Here is a 17771-nt window from a genome sequence, read left to right on the forward strand (position 1 = left end):
GAAATAGATGGTGAAAAAGAGGAAGACAAGGCTGAAAACTTGTCTAAAATGGAATCCAAGGATGGGGAAGGAGATGGGCAACTTAGGGAAGCTCGTCTCACAAGTATTAGGCAGGAAGGGTCATTCCGGATGAGAGGAGTGCTTGCTGGACAGCGAGTTATAACTTTGGTTGATACAGGTGCCACTCATAATTTCATTGATGCTAGGATGGTGGAGAAGCGTGGCATACAAACAGAGGAGTTTGGGGGAATTAGAGTGAGGGTGGCTGATGGCTATGTCCTCAAATGTGATCGTAAGATCACTGGACTCCCATTGAAAGTTAATAATTATGACTTTAAGGCAGATTTTTATGTTGTGCCTATGGGAGATACAGATATAGTCCTTGGGATGAGTTGGTTGCATGATATTGGGGAGTTCACTCTTAACCTCAAGGAGATGGAGATGAGGTTTAAAGTGAATGGGAAGACACATATTCTTAAGGCAATCAGGGACAGTGATCTCAGGATGGTTTCTTTCCGAAGGATGGCTAGATTGATTCGACATGATCAGGTAGAGTGGGCAGCAAAGTGCATGTTGATGCCATCACAGGAGGGACAGCAGAAGATTGAATATCCTCCTGATATTCAAGAGCTTAGAGTTAAACACTCTAAGGTGTTCAGTGACATTCCACCAAGTAGACCACCAGACAGGGGTATTGAGCACATCATTGAGTTAGAGGAGGGGGCTAAACCCATCATGATTACACCTTACAGGCATCCGAAGAGGTTGAAGGATGAAATTGAGAAAACCGTAAAGGAGTTACTAGCTATGGGCCACATTAGACCAAGTAAGTCTCCTTTTGCTTCTTCAGTGGTCTTAGTGAAGAAGAAGGATGGGACATTGAGGATGTGCATTGATTACAAGGTGCTTAATAGGAAGACAATTAAAAACAGGTACCCCATTCCTAGGATCGATGAGTTGATAGATGAGCTTCATGGAGCTTGCTTCTTCTCGAAGATAGATTTGAGATCAGGTTACACCAAATCAGAGTTAGAGAGCAGGACATTGAGAAGACAGCCTTTAGATGTCATTGTGGCCATTTTGAGTTTGTAGTTATGCCATTTGGGCTAACTAACGCACCTGCTACTTTTCAGGCAACAATGAATCGGGTTTTCCATCCTCAGTTGAGGAAATTTGTACTCATCTTCTTCGATGATATCTTGGTGTATAGTAGATCTTGGGAGGAGCACTTGGTTCACCTTGACACGGTGTTGGATATATTGGGCAGAGAGTCCTTGTATGCAAAGGAGTCGAAGTGTGATTTGGGCATGACAGAGTTGTTGTACTTGGGTCACATCATCAGTGCAGAGGGCGTACGCATGGATCCTGAAAAGATTCGTGCCATTGTGGAGTGGCCTTCACCGATGAACCTTACACAGTTGAGGGGCTTTCTAGGATTATGTGGTTTCTACAGGAGGTTTGTGGATGGATATTCTAGGCATGCAGCACCCTTGACAGATTTGATGAGAAAGGGAGCTTTCTTGTGGACTCCTGAGGCACAGGAGTGTTTTGAGAAATTTAAGGAGTTGATGACTTCTTGTCCAATGTTAGCATTACCAAATTTCAGCAAACCTTTTGAGCTACACTGTGATGCTTCCGGAGAGGGCATTGGAGCGGTGCTTATGCAGGAGAAGCACCCTATTGCTTATGAGAGCAGGAAATTGAGAGGGCCAGAGCGGAGCTTCAGCATATATGATAAGGAGATGTTAGCCATTATGAATGCTTTGGCTAAATTCAAGCAATATTTGGTAGGTAGCAAATTTTGTATCAAAACCGACCATAATAGCCTAAAATACTTTTTGGGGCAGCGAGATCTCAATGATAGGCAGCAGAAGTGGGTGAGCAAGTTACAGTCCTATGACTTTGACATTACATATTTTAAGGGGACACAGAATGTAGTTGCTGATGCCTTATCACATAGGCCCCATTTGAGCTTATTGATAGACATATCGGAGGATTGGAGACACCTGATCCTTGCAGAGTATGCAAAGGATACTTGGGCAGCTGGATTCATAGATGGGACTATTCAAGACAGCAGATACACCCTTGTGAATGAGCTCATCATTTACCAAGGGCGAATATTTTTGGTTCCAGGATCAGCAGTGAGGAGGATGGTTCTGAAATCTTTTCATGATTCACCTATGGCAGGACATCCTGGTTTCTACAAGACATACCAGCAGATTAGAGAGCGTTTCACATGGAAAGGGCTCAAAGCAGAGGTACTTCAGTATGTTAGGGAGTGTCCCACCTGCCAGCAAAATAAGCAAGAACACTCCTATCCAGCCGGTTTACTTCAGCCACTTCCGATTCCTGAAAGGAAGTGGGAGTGTTTGTCTATGGACTTCATCACAGGACTGCCTAGAGCCCAAGGCAGGGACTGCATATATGTGGTTGTGGATCGCCTTACGAAGTTTGCACACTTCTTTCCAATCACTGCTACATACACTGCTACACAGGTGGCAGAGTTGTTCTTCAAGGAAACAGAGTTGTTCTTCAAGGAAATATTCAGATTACATGGCTTACCTCGGAGCATTGTGAGTGACAGGGACAGCAGGTTTATGAGTCACTTTTGGCAGGAGCTATTCAGGTTGTGTGCGACAGAGCTCACTCTGAGTACTAGCTACCACCCTCAGACAGATGGTCAGACGGAGATAGTGAACAAATGGGTGGAGGGATATCTCAGAAATTATATAGCAGGGCAACAGAAGGCATGGGTAAAGTGGATTTATCTCTGTGAGTATTGCTACAATACCACTTATCACATGTCTATTCAGATGTCACCCTTTATGGCCCTGTATGGGTATGACGCACCCAATTTTATGGATCTGCTTTTGAGTGACAGTAGAGTGCCCAGTGCAGGTGATTTGTTACAGGAGAGTCAAGACATTGTTAAGACTCTCAAGGATAATATAACTAAGGCACAGAATCAACAGAAGCAGTATGCAGATCAGAAGAGGACTTAGCGGACTTTTGAGGTTGGAGATATGGTGTATCTTATGTTGCAGCCTTACCGTCAATCCACTCTCAAGAAGAGTGGTGCCGAGAAACTTAAGCCACGATACTATGGTCCATTTAGGATTATCAGGAAAGTGGGAGAGGTGGCTTATGAGTTAGATTTGCCGACGGAGAGCAAGGTGCACAACGTTTTTCATGTGTCACGCCTCAAGAAGGTGCTAGGACATCATATTGTGCCTTCTATAGTACTACCACCCCTGGATGATGAGGGAAAACTTGTTTTGATACCGGATGCTATCATTGATTTCAAAGAAAGGAACTTGAGGAGACGTACCATCCGGGAGTACTTAGTGAAATGGAAGGATATGCCAGTTGAGGATGCTACTTGGGAGAGCAAGGAGATTTTACAGCATCCAGAGTTGAGATTGCTTGAGGACAAGCAATTTCAGGAAGGGCGGACTATGATGTCCCCTTCTAGCTAGTGACATCATGCTAGCCAATGATTAGCCTATAATTGGACCCTCGTAGGCTAATGTGGATGGTTAGAGGGTCTTCTGAGGATTGATTCTTCTCCAACATTCAGGGAATTGGCCTTTCTTCGACATCATTTGGACTCCATTTGCCATACTTACTATGTATAGTAAGTCAGGGGTAATAGAGATGGACCCTTTCTATTTTTAGAAAGTGTGTTTGGTCACATGGGGAATTATGAGGAGAGATTCCTATTTCAGACGGCATAGCAATCTGACAAGTATTTCAAGAGATATTAAAGTTTAAGTGACTTAAGTGATTTATTTAAATATTTTAATGTTATCATAAAGTTATAAAGTAACTTATAATAATAAAGTCACTTTAATATTATAAGGTGCAAATATAAGAAAATCTTTTATCCCACATTGGAAAGAAAAGTAAGTGAGCTCCTACAAGGAAAGAATAAATTAACATGAGAGGTTCTTTCTTATCATTGGATTATTGTCAATTGCATTTGATATGAAATTGGGAGAAGAAGCCAAGGGTTTCTGATTTCAATTAGCCATTGGAGAACGTCAATTCTTCAGTGTTGCAACCATTTGAGGTGGTGAAATATCCACTGAATTTGGCATTTCAGGAGAGCTTCACTCTGGAGTTCTATTTGTGCTTAAAGTAAAGGAATAACAGAAAGGGTTTGAAGAATATTGAGGACTATCGAGTGCAGACCTGAAGATTCATTGGCAGCCATTAGTAATCGTTCTTTTAAAAGTTTATTCTTGCTGCTACAGATGCATGAACAGTGCGCGTGAACAATGTGCATGAACAGTGCACGTGAACAGTGCGCGTGAACATTGCGCATGAACAGTGCGCATGAACAGTGCCGCGCTACAGTATATGTGCTTGATTCCGATTGCAACTTTCATCTCCATCATCGAGCATCACTATTATCAAGTTCCTCTTGCAACTATTAGTAGCTAGTATTGAAATCTTAGGCATATAATTTTGCTGTTGTAAGTGATAACTTAGAATCAGTTTTGGCATTGCTGTAGTCTTTTTGTAAGCCAATTAGTCTTGGCAAATCCATAGCAGCATTGTACTTAGGAATGAATTTAATAAAGAAGATATATGTTGCATACCATTTGTTTGACGAAATGTCCTTTTAATAGCATATATGATCAGCATAATAGTTGCATGCCAGTTGTTTGTCGAAATGTCAGTTGGCTGTAGGTATGCATTCCATATCTAATTTTCATGTAAATGCATTGAAAATACCAAAAAGAACTGCACTCGCATACTAGTTCATTGTAAGAGGTATTGTCAACATCATTGGTGAACTTCCTAAATTTCTTGGCAACTTTCAAAGTGTATCAAACAATCTGAAATACAAGAAGAAGCAAACCCCCTTTGATTAGTTATTGTGATGCAAACTATGTTGGTGATTTGGATACTTGGAAGGGTATGTAATGTCCCTACTAGTTAGAGATTACTGTCCTGCAAAATAAATTGTTAGAATACAACATACAAATATATATATAAACCATTTCTTTAATTTTCAATCTATCTTTAGTACTTAGTTAACATAATCATAATTTTCGTCTAATAAAAAGGATACGAATGCCATACAAAAGTATGTCCTTAGGCGGCCGTGAAGCTCGCCTTCTCGGAACCCCTTGGTTCCAAGCCCTCCAAGAAATCGAAGATGAGTTCGAATCCTGTCTTGGGTGTAACCTCTTACACCATGTCCTTAGGCAGCCGTGAAGCTCGCCTTCTTGGAACCCCTTAGTTCCAAGCCCTCCAGGAAATCGAAGATGAGTTCGAATCCTGTCTTGGGTGTAACCTCTTACACCCAAGCTATCCAAGGAAGACCCTTGTCTATTCCTTGCCTTGGGTGATGCCTCCATCATCCAAGTCCTCAGAGGGGACCGGCCAGATCCGTCTCTTCTTGGTGAACTTAGTCAACCAAGCCATACATATGCATATAGGTATTCAGTATATATACTGCCCTAGGGATTATCATAATCCCTCCTTTAGACTAAGGGAGTTTCCCCACTATAGCCTCCATCATGTAATCACATTTATAGTACATTTTACAATTTATTACTATTTTTCATTCCATAATCCATATTTACATATTCCTAATTTAACATGTATTCCCTAACATATATTCAAAAAATATCCATTAGCCCAAAATTCACATTTAATTATTAACGTATATTCCTAACTATTCATTGATATGCATTCATTAACATCTAAGAACCATTCATTAACATATGTATTAATATGTTCATTACTTATATTTATCAATATATGTATTAAAATATTCATTATTAATATTCATTAATGTATGCATTAAAATATTCATTAATATATGTAGTCACATAAATCTGTCCACTTAATTAAATGAATATTTAGTATTTATTTGATTATTTAACCATCAATCAATAATTAATTAAATTAATATTTAATTAATTCATCTTAACCCTCTTCTCCTATTAATTAAATATGTTTGTATGCTTTCTATTTCATGCTTAATATCTTTCTTGATATGCCTGTTTAGGATAATCTTTTGTTGCTAACACTAACGTTTGTTTGCTCTTGTGTGTGTTGCCATCAAACAAATTTTCTAATCCTTTTTGCAGAGCATCAATACATATATATTAAAATATTCATTATTAATATTCGTTAATATATATATTAAAATATTTATTAACTATTTTCATTTAAATTACTAATTCTATATATATATATATAAATCAATTATATTTCCTATAATATAAATGACTAGCACTACCATTTACCAAAGCATTGATCCTTTATTCTACCTAATGGTTGTGATGGCAGACAAATCTGACATGCATCAGACTTGGTCTGCCACATTATGTGAATGTCTTTATATTAGTATTACTATATTGTTGTAGACTTATGTTAATACTATTATTATTAAATTCTGTCTACAACATTATCGGGCTACATATATTAAGCATACCAAATGTTACTGTTGGTTACTTAATAACAGTTCTGATCTGCTCTTATTGGTGCTGCAGATAATCCTCCCTTTTTTTTTCCCCTTTATCACAGATGATATCTTATACTTGTTCTAACAGCAACAATCCTTTGAAGGAATGTATCTCTTCATATAAATGCAACTCTCCGTTTATTCTTAATCGCACTTATTTAGAAAGTCATTACTAACTATAACCACAACTTTTAATATCAGATTTGCTACTAACTAATCGTATTTGTTGTTCATGACTTAGTACGTGATTTTCCAAGAGACTAGTCTCTTTCTAAACTGGTGCCACTTCACAATTAACTGATTTGTTTATATAGCAAATCGCGGCTGTTAAAATATTGATTTATATTTTCGGTTTATTAATCAAATATTGTTTAAAGTTTGATCAGTATTCTATTCATTCTACGATCATTAAGTCTTGATACTAATCACTGTCTTTTATACCAAGCGCTGCCTTTTATAGTTATTGACTTTAATAATAAATGAAATATGAGATATTAATAAATAATATAAATATTAATATTTAGATACAAAAATACATTAATAATATTAGTACTTAATAAATATGAAATATAAATATTATTAGTCATTAATAGGATTTATTATTGATCATCACTAATATGTATATTATTTATTATATTATTATATAAGATTTGATTATATCATTCATTTATATATTATAATTATACTATTCCATTATTATCCTTAGATCCGCTTTCATGGTCTATAGTTATGCCATTACCTCTACTCATGATTCTTTCGAGACATTCTTTTTTTTTTTATTCTTCATGCCCACGTAATGATATAGCCGAGAGTTGTATTTAACTAGTAATCTCGAACTCATTTATATTATATTTTATTATTATTTTTATTATTATATATATATATATATATATATTTATTATTTATTTTTTTTCCTCTTTTGTATTTTAATTGTATTATTATTTATTATTGAATATATAAATTAAGTTGATAATATATAATATTTAAATCATGTTCATAAATAATATTTAATTAATGAATTTTAAATAATCATTCATTGGTAATTATTATATTAATTAATAATAATAGTTTCTTCATTTAGGATCTCTCTCTTTCTCTCCGTATATATATAACGATCCAGGAGGGGACATGACAGGGTACATCATGATACATTTTACCTGGATCAGGTCCTATTTGCCAAAAGATAAAGAAGGAAGAATTTGTTTTTTTCTCTAAAGAAGCAGAATATTATAGTGTAAAAGAAGCAGCATATCAGCTCATGTTGATGTGGTCTCTTCTTCTTTGGGTTGAATACCCTCAAGAGGGTCCTAATACCATCTACGGTAATAGAATGAGTACTATTTAGACAATTCACAATCCTGTTCATCATCAGACACATCAAGATTCAAATGCATTATGTCAAGTTATGGTTTTAAGAAAGGAAGGTTAATTTCTTGCATGTTCTATCACATCTTTGCTAGCAAAAATCTTCACAAAAGCTCTTCTCAATGATATTTTCCTCATTCCTTGAGATCACATTGGCCTTCAAGAGTAACACCCAGGGAGGGTGAGTAACAGAATTCTGTATGAAAAGTTTGCTAGTCAACCTTAAGGGGGGAAGTTGGAACTTGTATAATCTTGGATTTCCTTTCCTCTGTATCTTGTCAGATTCCACGGTCACCTACAAAGATGTGTAATATCATATTGGGTCAATTCAGTCTCATTATATATCAACGACCTGGCTGTGTATATATACACATGCCAACCTCCTTGCTAATCATCTTGTTTATTCACAATTCAGCTTATATACAAAGTTGTTTGCCTATGGGCTCTTCCATAGCTCTTGTCTCTCTTGTGTATGCTTATTTTCTGTGTTGATTCAAGTCTATGTCATTTCAATCTCAAAGAATCTTCAATTTCTAAACAAACAATGTCAACTACTTCGTCTCCAACTAAACACTGCAGGAAACCAGTACACTACTTTAATGAACAAATATTAATGAAGTCAACCGTCCCTTCAGAATCATAAGAAATCTTCCATTAGGTTTACCATTTCTTCCACTGAAGAAAAATATGCAGCTTGAAGTAAAACCTACGATAACCAAATTACACTTTCTTGAAATCTTGATGGCAATCCACTGAAATGTCCTCCCATCCAATACCTTTCATATAATGTAATGCTGTTTCTCTAAAAATATAATTGTTGCTTACATTGTCATCAGAATTATATCTTAATGTCTTGGTCTTCTTGCAATATTGATTACCGATCAAACCCCCAATTGCAGTGACCAGTTTCTGAACATTCTAAACTATGGTTTTATGGAATCCTTGTGCAGACTCTCAGTATTATCAAGTTGAATGAAGTTAATGTGAAAAAAGATGCACATCGTCTTAACAATTGGTAGAATAAAATACAGATCTTCCCTTAATGTTATATACAAAAATTCAAAGAGTAAAATTGACCCAGAATAGTTCTGTGGATTACAAACACGAAAGGAGTAAAAACTTAAGCTAGCATAACCAATCAAATATTTACTTATTTGTAATTTGTTTCTCCATTCAAGGGAATGAATACAGTATAATGTACACAAATGTTCAAGGTAGGAATGAGATGTTAGATGAATATGTACACCTTTCCTGTTCCAGGTGGACCAAATAATAGAATTCCTTTCCAAGGTGATAGAAGGCCAGTAAAATACCTGTATGCTCATACATAAAACATAAAATCAAATTGTTGCTGAATTTTTAGCCTAATTTATTGATCAAATTCATCAAAAGGTCTTTCTATTCTAGTAGAGATTGTATCATCTGAAAAAAATGAATATACATTAGGATCCACTTAGAAAATTCATGTACATTGAAAACAATCAATATAAGGTCCTCTTATTCCATGTGCTTAAAGAGAACATATATTTGAAAGCGAAGATTTTGCATAGTACTTCAAATACTTTTGACAAAGGGAGCAAGTTGGTAAAACTCTGTAGAGAGTTAACTGCAAACATGCATTCTATAAAAATTTCATAAAGCTTGCTTTGGGACGGCTATTATTCAAAAAGACGATAATGACAATTGGACGAGAAAACTGAAACAACAATTCAAATGAACACATAAGGCCACATTTGTAATGTCCCTATTTTTGGAGTAAGAGTACTTAATTAATTTAATTAGTTAAGTTGTCCAAATTGTTGTTATTTTTGTATAGATAGCTTAATTAATTATTTTAATTAATAGTATTAAGTTAATTATTTATAAAGTTATCAAATAAATTAAAAAATTAAAAGTTGACTTTATATTTAATTAATTTAATAAAGTGACTTAATTTAATATTATATCATAAAGTCACTTAAGTGAAATAATATTAAATTAATATTATTTCTAGAAGCTTCTGGATGATGGATTAAAAAAGTATAAAAAGGAGTTTTAGCTCAGCTTCTAATCAGTCAGGAATTGATATTTGCTTGTGGAGTTTGTGGAGACTAGGATTTCTGCAGAATATTGTCTTTGGGAACGGAAACTCCCATTGATAGCATAACTGAGGGAGTAAAAGATCTCTTGAAGGATTGCATTGAGGAGGTGATACTTTGGTCATCTCATTGAGCTTCATTGGTGGCCAAAGGCCAATTGCACTTGGGTTCATTTTGGAGATATTGTTGGCATCAAGTGTCTTCAACAATTTTGCCATTTTGGAGCTGATTGCCCTACATTCACTGAGTTCTTATCTCAGTAATTTTTCAGACCTTTATCAGATTTGGGGAATCCACGATTTTGGTTCATTTGGCCCACACTTGCATTGATATGATTAGGGAAGGCAAGGTGATGTTCCTAGAAGCTTTGGATGTGATTTTGGGTGGGTTTGGTGCATATTAACCAGGTCTGAAGTTAAATTGAGCTGCACCTCCATTCCCACGATTTTACTTCTATCACCTTGCTAGAGCATCAAAACCAACATTTGATGATAGCGCTATCATTGGGGATGATCAACGATAAGGATTAGGGACTGGAAGGAGTCTTAATTGCAGGTAATTAATTGTTACCAATCTGCAGATCTGCAGCAGTCAGTACAGTAGAAGGCCCACGATTTTGATCAGCAAGCCCAGTTCATGCATCAAATTTGCTATGAGACTTGAGCCCTTTCTTCCTAAAGGCAATCCGATGGTTTTTGGCATGAAAGGAGGACTGTAGCATGCTATCGCTTAATGATTATTTTCAGAGGACTCCAAGAACAGGGGCAATTTCGGATAAGGCATGATTCTGGCACACGAAGGACTCTATTTTCAGATATTGCTTGCTTCTTCACATTAGCATTGGGCAAACATTCAAACAGGTTCTCTTACTAGCTTATAGCTGATTATATTAGTGGTGTCACTGTTATAACTGTCATAGACAGCAATATATAATTGCCTGATGTAAGGAGTGTGTACATCCATTAAGCTTGTTTGATTGTTTTGATGTTTAATTTCTAATAAAGGAGTTGGTTCTAAACCTTATATGTGCTGTCAAATGGACTTGTTACCAATCTGAGAAGGCATGACAATTGTTTGTCAAAATGTCAACAGCTGTAGATGTTGTTTCTTCTTGCATTAGCTTGGCATTTCTTAATGTGGTTTAGTTTCAAATAAACTTTACATTTATATGTTCAAATCATACAAACAAATCACATTGAAACCCTCTTTGGTATCAAGCAAACACCACAAAAACAAATCAGATTATACAGCAGCAGGTTTTGGGATTCAAGGACTACTGTTCGACGATATTCCTTGTGTCATATAAGCATATTTTTCAGACGTATAAGAACAAGGGATATTACAACATTAGCATGGAACACTTACTGAAATATGATGGTGGGCCATGCAATCAGTTTGGGTCGTCTTTTTATATCAATATACTTTTATGAAGGTAAATATGTATTGCAGTTAACAGTAATTATAGATGATAGTAAATGTATTAGTTAACTGGAATTTAATCACAGAGTAAAGAGGTTATATTAAGAAACCCTCTTGTAAAAATACTGATATCCCTTTGGATGCATTATAGACATTATATTTATCATGATCATGATAGCTTTCTTGTGTGGCCAAGTACAGAACCAATTCTTAAAAATTCTACAAAGATGATACGTCCATACTTAGGATACTTAATAGGCATGACAACTGCTTCTTTAAGAAGTCGTTTAGCATTCTCTAAGCCCTTTATGCTGTCCCACTGAACATCGGGATTCCCCCGAAGAATATCCCTGCAAAAAAAGTTCAAAAAATTCAAGAGATGTCTTTGATGCGTTAATTGTCAACTTTCCTAAACGGGGGAAACCGTCATACTAGAAGACATCAATGCCTTTTAATGGCTTGTGAGAAGGAATTAGCTAGCTATGACAATATTGATCTCCACAATAAGATTAATTCAAATGATCTAAAATTACCGGCTGATACTTTCTGCCAATGTACGCATTTCAACAGAATCAAATGCTGGCAACAGTCCCTTCTGCCTGAAACAAGTAATACTTTCCAATATTAATAAGCAAAATGATAAACATCAAATGATTCCAGAATTGATTGCTTTTGCTAATCCATAAAATCAGAAATAAGTGACTAATAAAAGAACAAGTAATTTAAGTTAGCCCAAAAGATTTTACAAGTGCATTGGCAGTTGAAAAGGAGCACTGAGAAGTCCTAAGAACAAATGTACTGAATATGAGTCAAATCACAATTGCAAGAGTTACCGGTATCATGAAAACTAATCATAAAAGACAGGAAGAGACCTATAACTTGTGATAATGATACTTGTTATCTGATAAGAGTTCACTGGAAAGCTTCAATTTTTTTATTGCTAAAAATATAATAGAATAATCTAATTTTAAATCATTTGCCTTCATTATGCGTCTCTTTCTTGGATTCAAGTGGTTCCTAAACTTCCTACAGGGTTAATATAGATAAGTCAACATGTCTACCAAATTATCATGGTCAACTCCTCTTCTAGGAACCTCATGACAGAATTCCAAACCACATAACTACAGGGTTGATCTCTCCATCAATCAAATCCTTATCTGTATGTATTAAATTGTTTTTATGACAAGGTGTCTTTTTTAGGCCTGTGTTCTATAATTCCCAGCATATGGGAGGGTGTTGGAAAGACATAAGTAGATAATTGCAAGGTCATAATATAGTGAGTGCAATCCCTTAGAGTCGCTTGAATAACCCACATGACCAAGACAGTATAGGCAGTTCATTGAGAATAATACAAGCCATTACAACAAGGCTCAAGCTCAACAAGGCCGATAAACCCAACCAACTCAGACTTAGGCATTAAAACTCAATAAATACTTGAATCTTTTAAATTAGCTCTTTGAGTTTGACCTACAAAAAAGGATATTTTCTCATCATTTAGGTGTTTGACTCTCACACTCAGACTTAAAGGACATATCCACTTTTTAGTTGTTTTGATTCAGTTGCTACTCAAACTCAAAAGTCTTAATACTGACTTGACAAGTCTCACAACTATGATATAAATAATAAAAAAGAATCATTGGCAGGACTTTAAAGGCCCACACTTTTTAGGATGTCAAGGAATTGGTCCCTATTTGTGATACATGTTAAAGGATGGGGAAGCTGTTTAAGAGGAACCAAATGCCACTTTACCCTGCAACTACAAGTGCAATTTTGATTTTGACTGATGGGGTTTAGATTTTGTTGATCCATTCAAGCAAGTCTATTCAAGTGCAGAAATGTGGTAAATAATTGAGTATTTCACAATTCAGAAAGAATCACAATTAAATTAAAAAAAGGATGGAGTTCCAGAGCCGAAGGTTCTTCCAAGTATCAAATTTCCCTGGTAGAGGTCAGGGATTACAGAAGGGCTGCTCGCTCCCATGGAGGCCACCGAAGCGGGTTCGGGAGGATCAGCAATCCCGATCAAGCTATCCTGAAAGATGGAACACGAGGCCAGAAAATTTGAAACGCAAGCACTCCCCACCAAGCAAATGTGGTTATGCAGAAGTTGTCGCAGGCAGAGATGGAGGCTTCAACAAAATTGCAAAGAAACTATAGCGTCCAAAGGAAAACAATAACAAAACTCTAGGCACTCACAAGAGTATCCAAGTGAATGAAGAGAATATTAAGGAGGAAGATTGGAAGGACACAGTAAGACTGTTGAAATAATGGGGTTTCTTTATCAAATGGGCGGGGGAATGGCTGGCTTTCCCCAAAGTTAGGAGATGGTGTGACGAGATGTGGAGAAAAGGGCGCATTTTTAAAACCCTCCCAAATGGATTCTTCTTGATACTTTGTACGGATGAGAAAAGTAAAGATGTTATTATGCAGGGAGGCCCATATATGATGGATGGGATGTGGGTATACATTAAAAATTGGGAACCAAATTTTGATCCCCTCAAAGCCACGATTGAAGAGGTTCCCATCTGGATTAGACTATACAATCTGCCCCGGGAATACTGGGAAATGGAGACACTCCAACAGATAGGGAACAAGCTAGGAAGATTCTGGAAGGCGAATGAGGCGGTGGAGGAAAAAGACTTCAGTTTGTATACGAGGATTTGTATCATGTGGAGACCCATCCCACAACTTCTAAAACAAATAGAATTGATTTCGAATGAGGGTACCTAGATTCAGAAGATTGAAGTGGAATCTATCATTGATAGTTGCAAATCATGCAAGAAGGATGGACATAGAACAAAGAAATGCCTAGGGAACAATAAAGGAAACAAGAAAATGGGGGAAGATAACCTGGATACCACAATGGAGAAGCCTGATATATTCCAAGCTGAGGAGCAGATGTGAAGTGCTGAGGAAGGTAATTCGGAGGGGAGCCCACAACAGGTTGAGCAAACAAGGCCAAGCCAAAATGGATTAGTCTCTTAGAGCCATGGAGGTAGTGAGATGAGGGGGAGAGAGACAGAAAATGAATCAAGAAGCATGGGAAATAGGGTGGGTGAAGGGATGACCTCTGCTACCCAACAAGCTATAGAACTGGAGCATCAGGAACCGCAAACAGAAGTTAATCCTCTAGAGATAACTAATAATATGGGGCTTATCCTAGATGGGTCGACGATAGGGAGGATACCATTGCTGGATGTGGTGAATACAAGAGGAGAGGCAAAGGACATGGCAATAAACTCACCAAATAGAACCTATCAAAGAAGATCCCTATCACAATTAAAAAAAAGTAGAAATGAGGAAGCGGTCGAGAATGGGGAAGCAGAGGCCATTGGGATTTCTTACCCTAGCATGAAGCCAGTAAGAATAAGTCTTCACCAAACTAGGTTACTCTGAGAAGATTAAGCTTTGAGGGAGATGAAGGTTTGGATCAAGGGGAGGAGGATCCATTCGACATAGAAGAAGAAGAGGATGTTACTGAGAAAAGAACCATAAGTAAGACAGATGTGACAAGCAAAATAAACCTGGGGGAAAAGAAAAGGAGGGGGCAAAGGTCAAGGAGAGCTCTTCTAGAACTCGCAGGAAGTGCGAAAGGACAAATGAAGCTAAGGTTCGGGAAGGGAACCTCCCTTCCCGAGGAGCAATGAAACTCCTGTCATGGAATTTCAATGGTTGCAATGCCCCTAACAAGAGGCGTTTGATCAAAAGAGGTGTTGATCAGGTGCGACCAGATGTAGTCATGCTGCAGGAAACAAAAATAAAGCAGGAGGAAAATGAGTTTCAAAAAGGTTGGAAGGCCTGGCAAGGATCCTTTGTGGATGCAGAATGGGTTTCAGGGGGTTTAGGAATTCTATGGAAACCCCAGTTGATCAAGGGAGAGGCACTAGTTCGAAACAGATTTTGGCAAGCAGTGAAGATTAATGCTCTGATGGAGAATAGGGAGTTTGTCCTTGTAAATGTCTATGGCCCAGCTTCATGCAGAGAAAAGGAAGAGGTATAGATTCAAATATCAAATTTTCTGAATGCTTTAGATAATATCTTTGTGATATTAGGGGGAGATTTCAATGCCATTAGAAATCTGTTTGAAAAGATTGGGGGTGTTGGGGGAATTAGTAAGCAACAATTGAATTTTCAACACTTCATAATGGATAATGAGCTTATTGAACCAAAATTTAGAAATGGTTGTTATAGGTGGACAAATAGACAAGTTGGTAATGGCAGCATATCACAAAAATTAGATAGTTTTTTGCTCTTGAAGAACTGGATCAATACCCAATGTATATGGGAAGCGTTTATCCTCCCTTATTCAGGCTCGGATCACTTCCCCATTTCGCTTCTCCTACAAAATGATTCGGTCCCTCTAAGGTGCCCTTTTAACTTTGAAAAGATGTGGCTGAGAGATGAGAAGTTGACAGAACTAATTGAGCAATGGTGGTTTGGGGCTCCCTAGGAGCGAGGAACAAAGGTAGTAGTAGTGGCTATGAATTGAAGGAATGGAATAGAGAGCACTTTGGCTATATATTTACAGAAAAGCTCAGATTAGAGAAGGAGTTGGCAGAGATAAATGAAAGTGTCATTCATTGACAGCTGGCTAAGGTTCTTGCAAGAGAAGAAATCTTCTGGCAACAGAAATCTAGGGAATGCTGGCTTCGGGAAGGGGATCGAAACACAGTTTTTTCACAGTTTTGTCAAGGCAAGAAGGATGAGCAACAGAATTAGTGAAATCAGGGGCATGGATGGCATTTTACTCAGTGATATTGAAGACATTAATATGGAAGTAGTTCATTTTTTCCAAAACTTATTGATAAAGGAAGACTCTGATCAAGAGGAGATGATTCAGGAAGTGCTAGATAATATACCACACATATCATTATAGAATCTAAGGAAGATATTTGGGAGATCACTAAGGAAGATATTTGGGAGATGGTGGAAGAATCTAGACAGAAAAGATATGTGTCGAAGGAGCTCAATAACACTTTAATTGCACTGATTCCTAAAAAGGAGGCAATTCAAACATTTAAGATATGCACCCTATTTCTCTGTGTAATACTACTTACAAAATCATTGCAAAAGTCATGGCGAATAGGTTAAAGAGACTCCTCCCCAATATAATCTCAAAAGGACAGAGTGGACTCACACTAAACAAATCAATTGCGGAGGGGATTATCATTGCTCATGAGGCGATCCACACAATCAGGCAAGCAAAGACTAACAGGATGCTTATAAAATTGGATATTAGGAAGGCATATGACCATGTGAACAAATATTTTCTACTTAAACTAATGAGTAAATTTGGCTTTCATCCCCACTGGATAGATTGGATTAGGAGTTGCATGTCTACACCCCGAATGTCAATACTGGTTGATGGCAGCCTGCAAGGTTTCCTTTCAACTTCAAGGGGCAATAGGCAGGGTGATCCTGTGATGTCCCCACTTTGAAATAGAATTTAATAATAAATAATAAATAATAAAATTAAAATATTTAAAAAGTAATATTAAAATATAAAAGAATATAATTAAATATAATTAAGATTTAATTAAGTTAATGAATAGTCAATAGACATAAAATGAAAAGTGGTGACTCCCTCAAATATGAGATATAAAAGGGAGAAGAGAACTTCATTTGAGGGGGGGCATAATTTGGGAATGAGAGGTGCAGATCTGATTTAAATAAGAAGTGCAGATCTAATTGTGAAGGTTGTGTCCCTTTCAAAGAGCAGAAATAATGAAGAGTTGCTTATGTTCAAAGGGTGTGTCTCTTGCCAAAGGGCATAGATGATGAAGAGGTGTGACCTCTCCCTCACATTAAGAGATATAAATGAAAGGAATCAAAAGCATCCAAGGAGATCACCATTGATTAAATCAGATCAGAACTATTATTAAGTTACGGGCAATAACATCCTTGTTCTTGGTGGTATGCATGGGGATGTGCTTAATATATGCAGCCTAATTATATTCTTCTGCAGAATTTAGTAGTAATATTAATAATATTAATATAGACTGCAATTTGTATGACAGTCAAACTTAATATACATTCATAATAATTGAAAGGCAAATATATTCACAGTCTCAGTAGTTAATCTATTCTGATTCTTCTATTCCCCAGGGAGATGGGTGCTGCTAGGGAAGGGCAGAGTAAAACCACTTCAATAGAAAGCCCAAGGGTGAAAGGACTCCTGAAATCTGGGCTGCAGGCCCCAAGAGTGAATGGACTGAGTTCAGGTAATCTGGGAATAGGGTCAGATTGGTTTGGGTTTAGGCATGGTTTTAATGGCATCATAAGTTATATTACAAAGAATTAGTTAGTTATGCTCAATTAATGGTGATAGAAGGTAGTGACATAGATGTTGCTCTTGGGAATTGACAGTGTATAAATAGGGACATTACAAATGGTATCAGAGCTTCGATCCTGCCATCCTGCAGGGTAAA

At 36.9% G+C, this 17771-nt stretch overlaps 1 protein-coding gene across 3 annotated transcripts in view; it reads right to left on the minus strand.

Annotated features, from left to right (window-relative positions):
• LOC131038932 (uncharacterized) overlaps positions 1–17771 on the minus strand; it is a 127933-nt gene that overhangs the window by 96574 nt on the left and 13588 nt on the right. For all 3 annotated transcript variants that reach the window (XM_057971539.2, XM_057971537.2, XM_057971538.2), the window contains 3 exons: positions 11877–11942; positions 11586–11693; positions 9093–9159 (listed from right to left, as the gene is read on the minus strand). In XM_057971539.2, the coding sequence (XP_057827522.2) occupies positions 9093–9159; positions 11586–11693; positions 11877–11942 (241 nt within the window). The remainder of the gene's footprint in view (positions 1–9092; positions 9160–11585; positions 11694–11876; positions 11943–17771) is intronic.

The sequence above is a fragment of the Cryptomeria japonica genome, chromosome 3 (assembly GCF_030272615.1).
Source record: "Cryptomeria japonica chromosome 3, Sugi_1.0, whole genome shotgun sequence".
In the NCBI taxonomy this organism is placed as follows: domain Eukaryota; kingdom Viridiplantae; phylum Streptophyta; class Pinopsida; order Cupressales; family Cupressaceae; genus Cryptomeria; species Cryptomeria japonica.